The sequence below is a fragment of the Mesoplodon densirostris genome, chromosome 12 (genome assembly GCF_025265405.1).
Source record: "Mesoplodon densirostris isolate mMesDen1 chromosome 12, mMesDen1 primary haplotype, whole genome shotgun sequence".
NCBI lineage: Eukaryota > Metazoa > Chordata > Mammalia > Artiodactyla > Ziphiidae > Mesoplodon > Mesoplodon densirostris.
Genome location: NC_082672.1, coordinates 67844806 through 67864010, shown reverse-complemented (window position 1 = coordinate 67864010; position 19205 = coordinate 67844806). Strand labels below are relative to the sequence as shown.

At 41.2% G+C, this 19205-nt stretch overlaps 2 protein-coding genes across 3 annotated transcripts in view; both read right to left on the bottom strand.

The window, feature by feature from the left end:
* MDN1 (midasin AAA ATPase 1) overlaps positions 1 to 19205 on the bottom strand; it is a 160891-nt gene that overhangs the window by 92206 nt on the left and 49480 nt on the right. For both annotated transcript variants that reach the window (XM_060114594.1, XM_060114595.1), the window contains exons 17-32: positions 18571 to 18674; positions 17059 to 17203; positions 16264 to 16360; positions 14815 to 14928; positions 11856 to 12003; positions 11056 to 11166; positions 8974 to 9125; positions 8024 to 8202; positions 6790 to 6998; positions 6458 to 6604; positions 5243 to 5384; positions 3765 to 3899; positions 3543 to 3681; positions 3130 to 3268; positions 2698 to 2828; positions 66 to 210 (exon numbers count right to left, since the gene is read on the bottom strand). In XM_060114594.1, the coding sequence (XP_059970577.1) occupies positions 66 to 210; positions 2698 to 2828; positions 3130 to 3268; positions 3543 to 3681; positions 3765 to 3899; positions 5243 to 5384; positions 6458 to 6604; positions 6790 to 6998; positions 8024 to 8202; positions 8974 to 9125; positions 11056 to 11166; positions 11856 to 12003; positions 14815 to 14928; positions 16264 to 16360; positions 17059 to 17203; positions 18571 to 18674 (2237 nt within the window). The remainder of the gene's footprint in view (positions 1 to 65; positions 211 to 2697; positions 2829 to 3129; positions 3269 to 3542; positions 3682 to 3764; positions 3900 to 5242; positions 5385 to 6457; positions 6605 to 6789; positions 6999 to 8023; positions 8203 to 8973; positions 9126 to 11055; positions 11167 to 11855; positions 12004 to 14814; positions 14929 to 16263; positions 16361 to 17058; positions 17204 to 18570; positions 18675 to 19205) is intronic.
* On the bottom strand, positions 1818 to 2132 carry LOC132500398 (mitochondrial import inner membrane translocase subunit Tim9-like). The gene is given in 3 exon segments (XM_060115404.1): positions 1818 to 1925; positions 2000 to 2033; positions 2035 to 2132. Coding segments are annotated over 3 exon segments (240 nt in total).

Genomic DNA, 19205 nt, shown 5'->3' with positions numbered 1-19205 from the left:
TTTATGGGTACAGTGAGCTGAGGTCAAAAGGCAGAAAAAAATATGCTTCAAGAACACAGTTTTACCTCTTTTTTCCCAAAGTCACCCCCGGGGTTCATGGTTGCCAAGATACGGAATTTCTTCCCAGCAGTCAACAGCTCTACCCCATTATCCTTGTCCTCTAGGTTGCCTTTCTCAGCTAATAACAGAGACTTTTCCACTTCGAGGACACTAGAAGAAAAATTGGAGAATGTGAGATTAGAAAAGGCTTCGGTATTCTATTTTGTTGTCTTCAGTGTTCTCAAAAACGAAAAAAAAAGTCATCTCCTTTGCTGAGCTTTCACTTTAGTTAATGGTTTCCTGCCACAAACTTCAAAGTGAATAGTTATCCCAATTCCTATGCAGTGGAACAACAGTTCTGATCAAAAGAAAAAGAATTCCTCTTCCCACTTACGTCAAGACACTTGTTTTAAAAAATGGGAGCCTAACTTCCCTGGCGGCGCAATGGATAAGACTCCACACTCCCAATGCAGGGGGCCCGGTTTCGATCCCTGGTCAGGGAACTAGATCCCACATGCATGCCGCAGCTAAGAGTTCACATGCTACAACTAAGGAGCCCATGTGCTGCAACTAAGGAGCCGGTGAGCCACAACTAAGACCTGGCACCACCAAATAAATATTTTAAAATAAATTAAATAAAAAATGGGAGCCTAGCATGCAAATGTTCATGGCAGCATTATTCACAGATATAGAAACAACCCAGATACCAAGAAGAGGTGAATAGATAAAAAAATATGGTATTATCTACACAACGAAATACTATGAGGAATAAAAAGGAACACACTAATGATATAGGCTATACCATGGAGGGACCTCAAAACATTGACACAAAGTGAAAGAGGAGACCATTTATATGAAATGTCCTGAAAAGACAAGTCTATACAGACACGAAGTGGATGAGGAGTTGCCTGGAGCAGGAGGTGGCATCAAAGATAAACTAAATGCACAGGAGGGATGCTACTGGGATGATAAAAATGTAAACTGAATTGTGGTGGCTGCAAAACTCGGTCAATTTACTAAAACTCATCGAATTAGGGGATGTCCTGGCGGTCCAGTGGTTAGGACTCTTGGCACTCGCACTGCTGGGGCCCGGGGTTCGATCCCTGGTCGGGGAACTAAGGTCCCACAAGGCGCGGGGCGTGGCCACCGCCCAACTCCCCAGCCCCCCCCACACAAAGAAACAACCCCCCCCAAAAAAGAAAGAAAAAAAATAACTAATTGAATTATACATTTAAAACAGGTACATTTCATGATACGTAAATTATACCTCGATAAAGAGAGAAACACAGGTATTCATCAAGATTCATACTGATCTGAGGTTTTCTGTTTTGGGTTGGTTTTTTTTTTTTCTTTTTCTTTTTGATCGGGCAGCTTGCGGGATCTTAGTTCCCCGACCAGGAAAATGAATCAGGGCCCTCGGCAGTGAAAGCATGGAGTCCTAACCACTGGACTGCCAGGGAAGTCCCTGTTTCATTTTTTTCCCCCGTGTTATTTCCATTTATTTTACTTTTAGTAATATAGTTTTTTTTCTATCTCATGACTGAACACCTATTTTGAAGAAACAATGGTTTATTTTTCTAATCAAGTGACCAAGCTGCTGAGTCTTAAGGTCTCAACAAATGCTGCATCTTACTATTTTCATTGCACAACAAGACTTATTTTGATTACTCTGGTAAATAGCAATTTTGCTTCTCCAGTGGTTCTTATTTGCCAGTCAGGACAGATGGCTGGTTCACACGGTGGCTACTGCTTTTCGGCGGTTTCTGTCAGGTGAGACCTCATTTCCGGTATCTCATCAGGGATCCGTCCATCAGGACTTCTCTACGTGGTTGGCCAAGGCATCCTGCACTAGCTATCAGGGCTTCATTCTGTTGAACAGGATATTCCTGAAATCTCACTGATATTCTTCGTGTCATTTTTAAACATTTCTGGAAGCAATGTTCTGAGCAGGTGAGGTCACTTCAGGCTTTACTTCTCTTGTCCTGAAGTCTTTCACACTGCAAAAAGCAGGTTTACCGTAGGCTTACTGTGTAGGTTTTGAGAAACTTCTTAAATTGTTTTATCTGATCAGATTTCAGTATTTGTGCAGCCATATTCTTTCAGAATGTTCACTAGTCACCTTTTCTGATGCATGAGTTTCCTTTCTGTTCTGGAAAAGCATCTTTGCTTGAATGTCTCCAGCAAAGCCTGATTTCTTACTCAAGCACAAGCTCTCACATCCAACACCAGTATGCGGCTAGCGGGCTACGTGGCCAGCCAAGTCTGGTGTGGAGGGTCAGCATCCTGGTCTGGGGTTTTGAGAGGCCTTACAGTTGTAACATCCAGGATTTTGATTCTAGTTCTTTGAAAAAAAAAAAATTAAGATAATGGCCACATAATTTGCCTTAAAAAAGAATTTTAACTTGGGCTTGTATGTTTTAGCCCTATCCTCCCATAGTCCCATCTTTCTGATTATTGACAGCTAAACAGAAAAACTAGGTCTCTTAAAGGAGACACTGAGTGCTAAGGCCAAAAAAAGCAATAGCTCATCATCATTTTCAAACATTTACTGAATACAGTGTACCTATGAAGAACATTACTGTGCACAAGAATTAGTATCTATAAAATCCAGACCAGCAAAAGCATCAAACACAGGGTAAACCTCTTACACTCGTGTACCTGTTGAGTCTTTCCAGGACAGAGTCGTCGGCTAGGGAGATCTCATCCAAGAGGAAAAAGCCGTCCTCCTTCATGGCCAGAACGAGAGGCCCATCATGCCACTCAAAAAGTCTTGATGTGTCAATTTCTTCCTACAATTTGGAAAAGAAGAGAGTGAATTAAAGGGGAGGTGGCTCCACAAGACAATACACATGTAGCTAGTGGGTGTCTGCTGGAGTTCCTCTGAAGAAAACAAAGACTGGAGAACAAGGAAGGAACAGATCTCGCATAACAGGATGCTCGTGGAGGTCCCCTGCAGACCAGTGAAAATCTGAAGATAAGATATGTATCAAACCTGTACGCCCCACCAGGAACAAAATCCCACAGTTGACTCTCGCACAGAGCCAACTGCAATTCTTTAAATGAACATGTTATCATTTGCTCAGGACAAACCTTGTCATTTGGCTTCTGTCTCACGGGTCGCAACCCCCCCAAGAAGTCCGATGTCTCCATGTGTAAGTGGCAGTTGACTGAGTATAATTTCTGCTTTGCCAAGGCCGCAAACACTTGACAGATAGTAGTTTTCCCACACCTATTAAGAGATACACACCAGATTAACAAGGAGCATGAACTCCAAATACACACCCACGAACACCCCAGTCAACAAGAGAGGGGAGCTCTGGCCACAGACACTGCTGGTCAACACAGGGCATCTGGCCAACACAGGGTGCCTGCCCCTTGGCTCAGGGGGCCCTTCCCCAAAACACAGCACCCTACCATGTCTCTTATCCAGAAGGGCACACACTACATGAACTCTACTGAATTGAACTGAACCCTCAAAACGAGTTACTGTCTCCCCACTTTACCCAGTGTCTCCAACCAGCAGCACTGGTTCACCAAATTCCAACGCCCTTCCCACCAGCATCGCCAGTCTCCGCATGCCCTTGGTCCACACGACGTGGCTGAACTTAGACTCCAATGCGGATATCTGAGTAGACAATTTACCTATCAAAGGCAGAGCACATATTTAGGTTCTAATATGAACACAACTCAATTCATTCTCCTCTGGAATGTGGTGGCCTACTCACTCAGCAATTTTAGGACATTTTCTTTGGAGAAGAGGGATTGAGGACACAATTTTTTCTTGAAATGTTTTTCAAGGACTTCTTGAATCACATCAACCTCCTCCTGCTTCCTGACTCGGCCTGCCAGAAGCATAAAACCTTGAAAGAAAAAAAAAAGGAACCGTCAAGTGTCAATACCAAGGGACACTGATACTATGGAGCATTAGCTGCTGGGAAGAGGAAACCTGAAGAACTACTTTGGAAAACCAGGAGAACTTACTACAACTAACTATACGCCTGCCCTCTGCCTTGGCAACACGACTTCTAGGTAATCCAACACAAATGAACTCATATGCACCAAATGACATTCAGGCATGTTCAGAGCAGCTTTTCTTTCTAATAGCTAAAAAGCAGAAATGACCCAAATGTCCATCAACAAGAGAACAGACAAACATATCACGGTATCTCCCATACAATGGGTTACAACACAGTAATAATTTAAAAGGAATGAAGTCCTGATGTACAAAACAGCATGGCTGAATCTCACATTAGATTGAGTGAAAAGAAGCCAGACACAAGAGTACATACTTCATGATACTACTTAGATGAAGCACAAGCTCAGGCAGAATCCATCACTGGTGACAGAGGTCAGAGCAGCGATTATCTATCTCTAGGAGTTAAGGCTGGCAAGAGCCATGAAGGAATCTTCTGAGGTACTGGAAATATCCTAAATCTTTCCCGAGGTGGTGATTTACCTGGGTACCCACATAGGTAAAAATACATTAAGCTGCACACGAAATAACAAAGCACTTTACCCACTTTACTGTTACCTTTTATGTTATACCTCGATAAAAAAAGTTTAAAAAAAGGGCTCCTCCCTGTACTCTCTCCCAGCAAAAAGAAAATGTAACTCTCATGGGTTAGTTTTATTTCCTCCCCACACTTAGTAACCACCCTGTTAACGACTCATCAAGACTTTTCAAATCAGAAGATTCTGAAAGGCTTTCTATGCTAGCACGGAGGGGAACATACAAATTCTTCCCATGGATTAAACCAAAGTAAACAAACCTGAGTCTCAGATGACGTAACTACCTTCACTCAGAACTCTGGTATTATCCAACCCGTCAGTTTTCTGTACATCTCTAAGGCGCAAGCATAACTCTCCACGGTTACCACAACGCAGATAAAAGGTGCTCAAAGATCCCCACCAACCACCTGCCTGAACTCCTAAAGGCGTTATGTCCACATCCTGACTCCCACAGGTGGCCACCTGAAGCTAAGAGTGAGAAAACCGTAGCAACCAAAACATAACAGCACAGAGGCCTGCAGAAACAGGACCACTTACAACATCAGTCGGGTCCTGAGGGGAGAACGGCTCTGTTCCTGCCATGCCTAGTGAAACATACATACTGACCACAATTTGGGCAAGATTTGTTGTAATAACACAGCATGCAATCTGCCCTAATAAGTCCACAGTTAAAGAGCATGTGCTGAGAGCATACCATCGTTGGCTAAGTGCTGCAACCAGTCATACTCTTTCTCCGTCTGCTCAGCCAGTCTGTATCGCTCAGCCCATCGGAACAGATCACGGAGGGTGATGTAGCCTTGCTTTCCAGCAAACACTGAAGAACCTCTGCGATAGGACTATTAAAGGACCAAAACAAATGAAAAATGGCAATGGCAAGCCTACAGTACAACTTATACAAAATTCCTGACAAATTTAAGCTCCCATAAGAATGATTCATTCCACTAAGATTAATTTTTCTTAAATGTAAAGGGACTGCAATCGTTTGAAGATACATGTTCAAACCCATGTGTAAGCAAAGAACATAACAAATAATGGAATTCCATCTCATATAACACATAGAAAACGATTACGAATAATAATACAAATAGTGGCAAACACGCAGGAAAATTAATCTCACAGTGTGGGACCACAGTAATAAGAGTGGCAATTATTTGTAAGTAATTTAACAGTGTATAGGAAGTAATTTAACAGTGTATAATTCTGATAAAAACCACTTTTAATCCCATAAAATAAACGGGATATTCTTGAGACTTCCCTGGTGGTGCAGTGGTTAAGACTCCACGCTCCCAATGCAGGGGGCCCGGGTTCAACCCCTGGTCAGGGAACTAGATCCCAGATGCATGCCGCAACTCAGAGTTTTTGCATGCCACAACTAAGGAGCCCACAAGCCGCAACTAAGGAGCCCACGACTGCAACTGAGGAGCCCATCTGCCCCAACAAATAAATAAATGACGAGTAAGTTCTGGGAAATCTTTAGAAAAAAGGGGGCGGGAATATTCTTAAAAAAACACAAACTGTAGCTTCGTAGAATTGAAAAGGGAGAGCCACACATAAAGGATCTCTTTAGTCATGTCCATTCAAGGATTACACCCATTTAAAAAACAAAAACTGCAGTCTGTTGATGCCAAATTCCAACCTAAGTAAAATGTTCCATATTATCCACAAGTAGGGAACTGTCATCACATATAATTATCAGAAAAATTTTAACATGGTATTAAATTGCCAATTTACAACACAAAACCAAAAACTGGATATTACTGGGATGAGTTTTAAAGATAAGATCCTTACTCTGAAAAAAATAATAAATGGGTGGATGGGCTGTTTCTACCCCAGGGAGCCTCAGATTCTGATCACCAAATCTGATCAACACAGTCCATTTGAAACTAAGTGATGGAGACAGATGGAATACCTGAAGGTCCAGCATGACTTTAACCAACTTGCTGCAGTAGGAGGGTGGCAAGCTACACCGCTTGTGCAAGATTGTTTCCAACTCAGAACTAGGCAGCTCATCAAAGTGCAATTCCACAAATCGATTCCTGAAGGCTCTAGAAAGCATCTGGGAAATGCACAGAAACAACATGATACAAAGGACCTTTTCATTTAATTTCCAAAATGTAGGCTCTGCTATTCACCACAAAAAGAAAAATCCTTCAAAAGAGGTAAAAACATCTCAGTCTTACCAAGATGACTTTTCTACTCGATTTGGTAACAAACAGGAGTAGGGGGGCAAATGCTACACACCTTTCTGCCTCCGTAAAGTCCTGGGGGATTCTGGGTAGCAAAAAGCATGAAGCGAGGATGTGCTTTAACAACTTCTTGTGTTTCTGTTATGAGCAATTCACGGTTATCATCCAACAGTCTGTTCAGTGCCTCTAGCACATCGGTAGGGGCCAAATTTAACTCATCTAAAATAATCCAATAGCCCTTTCTCATAGCATCAATAAGAACACCTTAAAGGAAATACATACTGAAAATTAGTGCATAAATCAGTCCAAAGTTTTTTTTTTTAATGTTATATACAAATCAACAAATCCTAGCAAATTATTCTCTGCACCTAGTCATGTCCCCAAATAATTTGTGGTTTTGAGTATCAAGGAAGCATAATTTTCAATTTAAAATACTCCTTTTTATTTATTTATTTATTTATTTATTGTGGTACATGGGCCTCTCACTGTTGTGGCCTCTCCCGTTGCGGAGCACAGGCTCCGGACGCGCAGGCTCAGCGGCCATGGCTCATGGGCCCAGCCGCTCCGCGGCATGTGGGATCTTCCTGGACCGGGGCATGAACCCATGTCCCCTGCATTGGCAGGCAGACTCTCAACCACTGCGCCACCAGGGAAGCCCACTCCTTTTTATTTTGCACAGAGGGGGAGCCAAAGCTGATGAATATTACATTTACAACTTACTTTTTCCCCTGAAGTCTACTTTCATTTAAGGCACCACATTCTCATATCTATTCTCAGCTTCCCTCTGTTCAATGCTTACCCCTCTTCTGACTCTCTAGGAAATGTAGTTCAACTGCACTCTTCAAAACCAGGCCCCAGGACTTCCCTGGTCTTGGAAGATCCCACATGCCACGGAGCAACTAAGCCCATGTGCCACAACTACTGAAGCCCATGCACCTAGAGCCCGTGCTCCACAAGAGAAGCCACCGCTAAATGAGAAGCCCACGCACCGCAATGAAAGAGTAGCCTCCGCAACTAGAGAAAGCCCGCGTGCAGCAACGAAGACCCAATGCAGCCAAAAATTAATTAAATAATTTTAAAAAAAGAAAAAAAACCTAGGCCCCAGTCCTGTGCACAGCCAACAAGATTAGTCTGGCTCAAATGAAGCTGGGGCCCTAACCATCACCCCTTAACCATCACATAGCTCAGGGACAAAGAAAAAACAGCTATTATGGCGTCCATCCATGTGCCTCAACTGGGAAGGATGAAGATTGCTTGAGGAGACCCAAGGAATAGAATTATATCCTTACCTTCTTTAAACATGAGCTTCCCTGAGGAGCCGGATGTGTAACAACCAATGTACTCCTGAATATCTGTGTGCTCGTGGTTGTTAATACGCACACAGTGGTTACCAGTAGCTGCGGCCAGCCAACGTATCAGGCTTGTTTTACCCACTGATGTCTCTCCCTGAATCAGCACTGGATATGTTCTTTAAAGGATCAGCCAATAAAGCAATTAAAAAGAGAAAAAAAAAAGACAGAAACCAGAATTAAATCATGTAGTGTTTAAAAAAGAACAACTATAACATTTAACATCATCATAAGAGAATGTTTTTATATACCTATGCACTACTAATGGAACGTTTCTTAAGCCCTGAGAAGTTTCTATGTAAAAATGGTTCCTCAGGGGCTTCCCTGGTGGTGCAGTGGTCGAGAGTCTGCCTGCCGATGCAGGGGACACGGGCTTGTGCCCCGGTCCGGGAAGATCCCACATGCCGCGGAGCGGCTGGGCCCGGGAGCCATGGCCGCTGAGCCTGCGCGTCCGGAGCCTGTGCTCCACAGCGGGAGAGGCCACAACAGTGAGAGGCTCGCTTACCACACACACAAAAAAAAGGTTTCTCAGAAACTACCCAGGAAAGTAATTCCAGCCTCTCTTGCACTAGTGAGAAACAGTAAGCGGGAGTAACTGTTGTGAGTCTCACTTAACAAGTAATGGGTGATGAGTATCCATCAGCAAAATACTAAAAAGCAACCTTAATGATGGCCAAAATAATCTGTGTCCATATTAGTCCCACCAAAGGTACAACTAGAAATGATGTTTTGTGTCTGGAGAAAAGTGACAGGATTGACTTAGAAAATAATTATTCACTCAGCCAATGAATAACAATAGAGCGCTTTGAAAGTTCAGGAAGTAGGACTAGACTTTCAGCAATGCCTATGCTGGTAAGACATCAGAGCAGTGTGAGAAAAGGTCCACACACCCTGCAGAGACCACTCGGACTATGTCTCTCAGGTTCAGCTTGACGGAAGACGTGAGGATGTACGTCTCATCTATTGTAGGTTCCTTGTCTCCCACCGAAATCCAGTAGCCTTCCACCTGGATGAGCCGACCTCCTTTTGGTTCTGGAATAGGCTGAAAGACACAAGAGTGAGAGAAATAACCCACAGACCCACGACAACTATGGCATTCTTTCAGAGAGGGGTGTCAAGTGCGAAAAAAATTGTCACCAAGAATGCTGCTTGTTCTGGATGCTTTCAACATTAAAACCCACAAATGAACATGAAAAAAATTACTTTGAGGAAGGAGAACAAAATGGCGACATGTACTGGTTTTAAAATTCAGGTGGGGTTCGGTAGATATGGGGGAAAACTTGAATGAAAATAATTTCTCAGATAGTTTATGCCTCAGTTCTCTTCTCTCATCTACCAAACATCCAACTCTAATAAAGTATTTTGGTCAGAAACATGTATTTCATATAAACCATATTCCCAAAACATGGCCAGTGTTGTACTGGGGCAGGGAGCGGGGAGTGCTATGCACTACTATGTTCTGGATCCCCTAGAAGACATTAAAAATAAAAGCAACCCTCCAGAGAAACTAATTCGTTAAGGATAATATTGTAGATGATGGCATAACCTTTTGAAGGTATGGTGGAAGTTAAGTTGATTTATACAAAACTGCCATTTTTATAGATCAAAAATGGTCAAATGGTGGTCAGATATATAGCTATAGAAAAGTGCTCTTCTAGTACATTTAGCCCCCTGACTTGAAGCCACAGTTGTAGGCACTGCTTTTAAGGACTTCTCAGTTGGGCAGAAGAGCAGTGAGAAAAAAGAACTGTTAAGCCACCATCACATATAACCATGAGAAAAGCATACAAAAGAATAAGTGGAGGGAATGGTAATGGGGTAATAATCAAAGCAAGCTTGGGTCTTTTCTCAATGTTTTCACAGTTTACCAAAAGTATATATTCATGTGTTACTTGTACAATTTTTTAAAAGGAAAAAACATTGAATCCAAAGTACCCACAATCCGAATGGCTCTTTTCTTCCTAAAGAGCAAGCAACCGACACATAAACAAGTCAGTTTGTGAGCCAGTTTCTCTCAGCCTCTTTCAATCCCATGTTATTCTATAATTTCCTCTGTCAAACTGAAATGGTTATTGTGTATAATAGAAACAAGAAAAGCAAAGGGGAAAAAAAGCCCAACCATCAGTCAGAAGGCAGGCGTGCAGATAAACTGTGGTGCAAGCTTCCAATGAAATGCTATGTGACAATTAGAAAGCACGTCACTCACAGTGAGCTGTGGTACAGACATAAAAATATATCCAGGATATAGTTAGGCTAAGAAAGGAAACTACAGAACATTCTTATGAGATGGTTTCATTTATATTACTTATATTACATATATACAGGCAGACCATGGAGATTTTCCAGATTTGATTCCAGACTACAGCAATAAAGCAAATATCACAATAAAGCCAATATGGCAATAAAGCCAGTCACACAAATTTTTTGGTTTCTCAATGCATACGAAAGTTATGTTTACACTGTACTACAATCTATTAGGTGTGCAATAACATGTCTAAAAAAGATGTACGTATCTTAATTTCGAAATGCTTTATTGCTAAAAAATGCTAACCATCAACTGACAACATAGGGTTGCCACAAACCTTCAATTTGTAAAAAACTGCAATATCTACTAAGTGCAATAAAGCAAACTGCAATAAAGTGAGGTATGCCTATATTAGAATTTACCTTGATAAATCTACACACACACATATATTAGAATTTGAATATATAAAAAAGATTTTTTAACTTTTAAATATATATATATGTACACACACACACACACACGATTTAGATGGAAAGGACTAACTACAGGGTTTAAATCTCCAAAGATCAGGATTATCAGGAATTTTCACCACCTACGTTAAAATTTTGTGGAACAAACTGACTTTTATAATTAGAAACAAGTTTTGCAAAAAAAACCAAAACCAAAAAGAAACCAGCTAACAATTTGATATTTCAGCCTTTAAGTCAAAAATCAAAAAAGAACCTACCTGCTTCAGCAGACTTTTAACATTGCCAGAAACAATGTGCTGACAAATGAGCTTCTGGACTATTGGGTGCGACGCCCTGTCAAGCTGTGTTAAGAAACCCAAACAAAAGCCCTAGAGAAAACACAAATACATGTAACACTAGTTATCCTTCTGCAATAACAGGCCAACTTATTTCAGAAATAAAATTCAACCTCTTGGGTGGTGCTGGTGCCCAGAACAACTTTTTTTTTTTTTAAGAATATATTTATTATTATTTATTTTACTTTATTTTAATTAATTAATTAATTTATTTATTGGCTGCGTTGGGTCTTCGTTGCTGCGTGCAGGCTTTCTCTAGTTGTGGCGAGTGGGGGCTACTCTTCGTTGCAGTGCGTGGGCTTCTCATTGTGGTGGCTTCTCTTGTTGCGGAGCATGGGCTTTAGGTGCGCGGGCTTCAGTAGTTGTGGCACGTGGGCTCAGTAGTTGTGGCTTGAGGGCTCTAGAGCCCAGGCTCAGTAGTTGTGGTGCACGGGCTTAGATGCTCTGCAGCATGTGGGATCTTCCCGGACCAGGGCTTGAACCTGTGTCCCCTGCATTGGCAGGTGGATTCTTAACCACTGCGCCACCAGGGAAGCCCCAGAACAACTTTTAAATGGGATACAGTGGTAGAAAAAGGGCAGGGTAGTTCTGGTATGAAAATTTCTGAGCTAATCTGACTAAACAGAAAACACTGGCAACCCTGGCACGGGCATCCCCACTTGCTCCTTCCCCATGGTGTGCCCATCCACCAAGCTCCCAAGCAAACACAGATGTACAAAGACCTCATAGAGCGAGCGCTGGATGCTGCCACACGGATTGGAGGCTGCAAATCGCAGGGCCCTACAGAGAGTCCGAAGGCTGTAGTGAGGTCTGTGGCCGGTCCCATCCACCAATTTTGTCCCAGACTCCTTCCGCACAGCTGTATAGAACCTATAGAGAGGATGCAGTTCAAAAGATTTATTTTATTAACTAACAAGCCCTACTATTTTGCTGTTGTTCCCGTTTCTCTACAAAAGGACCGAAAGGCATTTTTATAGATTAGATGGCCAAGCTTACATACAACTTCTTAGAGCATCAAAAATAATAAAATGAATATTGATCAACTTCCCTTAGGATGGAAAGAGGAGAAAGGGGAGATGTGTCTGATTTTTAAGGGAATGGTAGCGAGATATGAGAGGCCCTTAGCAAGAATATACTGAATCCAAACACAGGGTTCCAAAGTTGGCTTTAATATGAGGGTCAAATGAAGTCCCTGTGTAATCTCTAATGGTGATGGATAAGCACACAGAAAACAAAAGTAATGGTGTTTTAAAAGAAAGTCTACAGATACGGTTATAATCAACAATGACAAAATGTTAAAAAGCATGATGATATGGCGACCATTTCTACTTTCATTACCACATAATTTAGAAGTCCAGAAGATGACAAGATGGAAGAAGTTTCAGACTGAAACATCAAGTGCAAATGTCAAAAATTCATGAAGGACTTCCCTGGTGGTGCAGTGGTTAAGAATCCACCTGCCGGGCTTCCCTGGTGGTGCAGTGGTTGAGAGTCTGCCTGCCGATGCAGGGGACACTGGTTCGTGCCCTGGTCCAGGAAGATCCCACATGCCGCGGAGCGGCTGGGCCCGTGAGCCATGGCTGCTGAGCCTGCGCTCCGCAAAATGAGTGAGGCCACAACAGTGAGAGGCCCGCGTACCACAAAAAAAAAAAAAAAAAAAAAAAAAAAGAATCCACCTGCCAATGCAGGGGACACGGGTTCAAGCCCTGGTCCGGGAAGATCCCACATGCCGCGGAGCAACTAAACCCGTGCACCACAACTACTGAGCCTGCGCTCTAGAGCCCGCGAGCCACAAATGCTGAGTCCACACATCGCAACTACTGAAGCCCACATGCCCAGAGCCTGTGCCCGCAACAAGAGAAGCCACCGCAATGAGAATCCTGCGCGCCGCAATGAAGAGCAGACCCTGCTCGCTGCAACTAGAGAAAGCCCAATACACAGCACCAAAGACCCAAAGTAGCCCCCCCCCCAAAAATTCATGAAATTCATGATCACATGCTGCAAGATCAAGTATAACCAAACATGTGTCAGAGATGAAACCCAAGGGACTTCCCTGGTGGCGCAGTGGATAAGACTCCGCACTCCCAATGCAGGGGTCCCAGGTTCAATCCCTGGTCAGGGAACTAAATCCCACATGCATGCAGCAACTAAGAGTTCACATGCCACAACTAAAGAGCCCACCTGCCACAACTAAGACCCAGTACAACCAAATAAAGAGATGAAACCCAAGTTCTTGCCCAAATGAGATGTCTTCCCTCTTTGCAATCTAGCTAGACATTCTTTCTTTTGTAGAAAGATTCTACATTCCAGAAGTGGGTTTTTATATATGGAACATGAACCTCTTGTACTATCAGCATTTTTTTTTTTTTTTTTTTTTTTTGGCTGTATGCAGGCCTCTCACTGTTGTGGCCTCTCCCGTGGCGGAACACAGGCTCTGGACGCGCAGGCTCAGCGGCCATGGCTCACGGGCCCAGCAGCTCCGCGGCATGTGGGATCTTCCCAGACCGGGGCACGAACCCGTGTCCCCCGCATCAGCAGGCAGACTCTCAACCACTGCGCCACCAAGGAAGCCCTATCAGCATTTTATAAGAGCCACACTTCAGCCACACTGCTTTATCTCCAGCTTTTTGAATTCTAACTACACATATTTACGCTTTTGTCTAAATATTCTTGGCTAACAAAAAGTGCTCTGATTTTAAAATGTAGTGGGACAAACCACTACGAAGCCCTTTGACAAATGCCTCTTTGACTAACCTATTTAAAACCGGGCTCCAAGTTTTATTTTCTAACCAGCATTTTGCTTTATATGTTCTTTTTCTTCACTTATCACAACCAAAAATAACAGTATTTACTGATTATCTCCACCTGTAGAATTAAAGCTCCATGAAAAGAACCAAGGTTGTCTGTTTTATTTATAGCTGTATCCCTAGCATCTGAGCCACTCAATAACTATTTGTAAAAAATAAATAAATAAATAAGGAAAAAAGAACAAAAAGCAAAGTAAAACACTAATACGATCCAACTTCAAAATCTTTACATATTGTGTATCTTGTTGTAGAGGACGCAGATACAATCAACTAAGTGACATGCCCCAGATGACAGACGTAGTTTCTGACAGAGCCAGTACTAGGACCCAGGGTGTTATGATACAGAAGACTCTGCACCCTTCCCACACGGCACACAAAAAACAGAGGAAAGAAACTCAAAGTAAAGCACCAAGCGATGTAACCACTCTATACTTCATTCAGCTAAGACTCCAATAATTCCAAATGGGCCTCAATCAATTATATAAACCTTCCCCCCTCTACATTCCACAAAGCTAATATGCAAATTGCAAAAAACAGGATTTCACCAAGGCAGATCAAAATACAAGCCATTTATATCTCCTCAAGGAATTCAAACTCTTAGCTGTGAATAAAGAAGTCATCAGGAGAGCGTTACCTAATTGTTTACATATTCTCATAGGTATCAACAATACACATTCTCATAAACTCTCTATGTAGTTTCCTTAGGAAAATCCAAGGGAGTCCATAAGGTTCCAACATTAAACTAAAATCTAAATAATCCTTCCATCAGTCTTCTCTCGTTAGAAGCAAAAAAGAAGAAAACAGCATACGTGCATGAGGTACACATTTTTATGCTCAGAGAAAAGTTTATAAAGAGAAACCAAAAAGAACCCACGTTATGATTCCTTGCACTGTGCTCCTGTTCACACTCAAGCCTTTCAGATAATCCACAATAAGGATCTGTAAGTCTTCTTTACTTTCCAATTCTTCCACATAAAGTTCTGTGAACCTGTTAAGACAATTATTCCATAGTAACCATTTTTGAGGAAGTTAATACAGCTATTCTGACAATACAAAAACACAAGACAGAAGTTATATAAACTCATTTTACCTGCTTGTATATGAATTATGAAGGCCTTTCAACTTGAGATACAGATTGATCATAATGAAACAGAAGATAATGTAACCGTTACCAAAAATCTACCATTACTACTTCTAAGAAAGTCAAGCAGTCCTTGCAAAAACAGTTACAAAAATAAGACTTTATTTATCCTCATTTTCAGGTGTTTTTGATTACAACTATATGTAACAAAAAGTACATGCAACAATAACAAAAAAGCCTCCTCACTATAAAAAATTCATAGTTGTAGCAAAGGAAAATACAGTCTTGTGGTTGATAAAATTTTCCTAAAAAGCTTTTACTACTTTTGTAATGTGGGAGAAGATCTAGTAAAGTTTTAACACTACTTTAAAACTCAGATTCAACAAAAGGTTACCAACAATAAACAAGATCATTTATCTTTTTTTTTAACATCTTTATTGGAGTATAATTGCTTTACAATGGTGTGTTTCTGCTTTATAACAAGGTGCATCAGCTATACATATACATATATCCCCATATCCCCTTCCTCTTGCATCTCCTTCCCACCCTCTCTATCCCACCCCTCTAGGTGGTCACAAAGCATGGAGCTGATCTCCCTGTGCTATGCGGCTGCTTCCCACTAGCTATCTACTTTACATTTGGTAGTGCATATATGTCCATGCCACTCTCTCACTTCTTCCCAGCTTACCCTTCCCCCTCCCCGTGTCCTCCAGTCCATTCTCTATGTCTGCATCTTTATTCTTGCCCTGCCCTTAGGTTCTTCAAGGTCATTTATCTTTTCCCAAATGCTACATACATAAAACATCTTGTTCATGTCAGTCAGTGCTTAATGATGAAAACTGAAACTTAAATGTTCTTTTACAAATCATTAGTCTCATCCAAGAGGACTCTGCCTAAAATGCACTTACGTTGTTATATGATATACTATTATTTCGTATGTGAAGGTTTTCTAATAGCTAAAAGGCTATCTGAAGGAGGAAAGATTTTTGTTTTCAACAATATCCACGAGCCATTAAATGTCATACCCACAACCCAAAGGAAAAAAACTCCCAGTGTTCTGGAGTTTTCCACATTCCTACCACCTATAGAAAGAAGACTACTACAAGTAAAAAGATTCCTCTATCAGCAGTCAATAAATTTCAAGCATTGTTATAAGGGTTGGATACATTAATACTACCAATCAATAAATAAAGAGAACTTAATTTTAAAAACAGCTCCAGGAACCAAGCCATGTCCCCTTACCTGTTTCTTATTCCTGGTGGGAGATTTCTTTTGCCCACATCAGTTGCTGGATTCATACACGCAAATAAACGGAAATCCGGATGACGAACCAGTGGTTCTGTTAAAAGAAAACTATAAATTCTCAACAATTTGTAACAATAAGTGATCAGGGGAAGACTAACTCCACTGAACCCCAGGGTGGACCACTATGCCTCAAGGCTCAGCAAGGTTGGTACTGGCTGCTCAACCATCCTTGCCTTTTCTCAAACCCCAATGAAATCAGTTTCCAGATCTATGTACACAACTTAATCTTAAACTGCCATCCCACCATCTCTTATGGTGAGGTTGTTCATGCTATTTATATTTCATCACCTATTCACCAGCATGTACACTGTCACTGAGGGTGCATGCCTTATTACCCACTACCCAAATGCCTTGACAAATTATCGTATTCTTTTCATTCCCTATATCATCTAACAATAAGACTTTGCAGAAAATTACTATCTACAGAATAAATCAATCACACTGGGAGGCCCATGTAATCGACCTAACCAAAAGAATATTACTTTTTAAAAAAAAGCATTTTTAAAATTAATTAATTTATTTAGGCTGCCCCGGGTCTTAGTTGTGGCGGCATGCAGACTCTTAGTCGCAGCATGCCGGATCTAATTCCCCGACCTGGGATCCAACCCAGGCCCCCTGCATTGGGAATATGGAGTCTTACCCACTGGACCACCAGGGAAGTCTCAAGACTATTACTTTAAAGAGGCCAGAAGGCCTCGCATCATGTCAAACCCCAAGGGGATCAAGTGTTACCTGTGTCTCCTCGATCCAGCAACACCAGAGAGCCAGAAGAGCCTTCAAGTAAACCACTCAGACATTCTAATGTTTCTGGAGCAGCCAGATTAATCTCATCCAACAAGATCCACTCTCCTTTCTTTACAGCCTGAGCTAATGTACCCTAGAAGATGAAGTAAAATGTTACGGGTCCATTTCAAACACAAACACACTCACCAAGAACAGTTATGTGAGCAGGGTTAGAAGCAGAGGCAAGGGCAAACCGCTCCTACCTGATGAGCTTACACCTTAATGCCAAATGGCTGCCAGCTGGTTGCCAGGGTTAAGGTCAAGTTAACTCTTTTTCAAATATCCAAAAGGGCCAAGGGAATCTCTCTGAGCCTAACGATGAGATGCAATAAACTAGACCATCCCATTATATGGATGGTAAGGCAAATAATAACTTACAGTGTATTCAGATGTTTAAAGGTAACCAAATGGTTATTAAAAAGACCCAAAATAAATACAGGATCAGGCTATGAGTATACCAAGAAAAGATAAATGACTAAATCAAGAGTGTATAGTAGTTGTAATTCAGAGCCTTTCACAGTTGCTGAAGAATATCAAGATGAATCTTTCCTCATCTCTACTGATTTGATCTCCTCAAGTTCTATTTCCAAAAGCAATGAACTGATAATCTATTCAAGTGACACAACATCAGAAACTTAATTGTTTTACTATTATTAAACTGCTTTTGTTTTCATGGTGATCCTAACAAAGAATCTTCTGTAAATAAAACTGAAAAAAATAAAACGGAACAAACATATTAAAATCCAGTGTAATGGCAAGTCATGAAATAGGTATAAACCCTATTTTGAGAGCACTTGACATTTTCATTGGTTATTTTAGAAACAATCATGTTAAGATTAAGCACTGATGACTAAATTTCCCACAACAATGGATATATGGTTGAGGGACTTTATCTCTTACTAAGACATCATCTCAAGTAAGATTCCTACACCTCTCTTAGAGTGTGGTCTGAAGAGTGCCACAGAAACAATCTTCTTTAATAAAAATATAAAAAGCTTAAGTCACAAACATTTAACTAAGTTGATCCTGCAAGGTCACAGGAGAGAAAATAGTAGAGCTACCCATGCACTGGAATCAAAAACGTGTCCTAACAGGAATGGACCCAAATCTATCTCTCTCTCTCTCTCTCACACACACACACACACACACACTCACTCTCTCTCTCTCTCTCTCTCTCTCACACACACACACACAGCTATGAAACAATAAAAAAATTCACTAGTTGTTCTCAACTGCATCTTTAAAAATAGTAATGATGGCGTTCACCAAGACTTTATAATTTCTATAAAGGACATTAAAAAAAATCTTCCCCCCCAAAGAATTATTTCATTAAGTGTTTACTGTCTTAAACAACAAGCCCTAAAATGTCAACATGAAAAGAATACAAAACAGTAGCCTCCTTAAACTTGCATTCTGCGTCAGATCAACATTCCCTTAACCTAAACAACTGAAGCAAAATACCTCTACAAATGCAAACAATAGGGCATTTTCAGTCATTTTCATCTGTCGTTGGGCATGGTTGAGTCTAAGACCAAATGCTTCCCACTTCTCTTTTAGTAGTGACCCTAGAGAAAAATAAAGATAAGAATTTAACATACACTTTGAGTTGTAATATATATAACTTTAAAAAACACACAATTAACATAACACACACAAAAATCACATCTTAGAAGTATAAAAAATTAAGTCCAAACACTTACATAATGCCAACCATGTGCAGCCACTATACTAATCAGTTTGTTTATATGCATACGTACTGGTCAACTCATTTATCCTCACAACAACCCTTTGAAGTAGGTACTCTTATTCCCACTTTATAGATGAGGAAGAAGATAAGTAAGCCATCAAAAGCCCCACTCGCTGTGGAATCCAGTTTTCTGGAAGTAACCTCTTCTTCTAAGCACATGTGACTTACTAACCACTAAGTGGTACTGTACATTAACATCAGCGACCACCTGCTTTGATGGAAATCTTGACTAGAGTCACAGGAGCAGCAATACTTCAAAACTAGTCAGCTCTGCCTGAAGTCCTAGAAAGCTCTAATGTGTATTGCTTCATTCTTCCCCCAAACTCTTCTCCTAATTCTGCTAATTAAA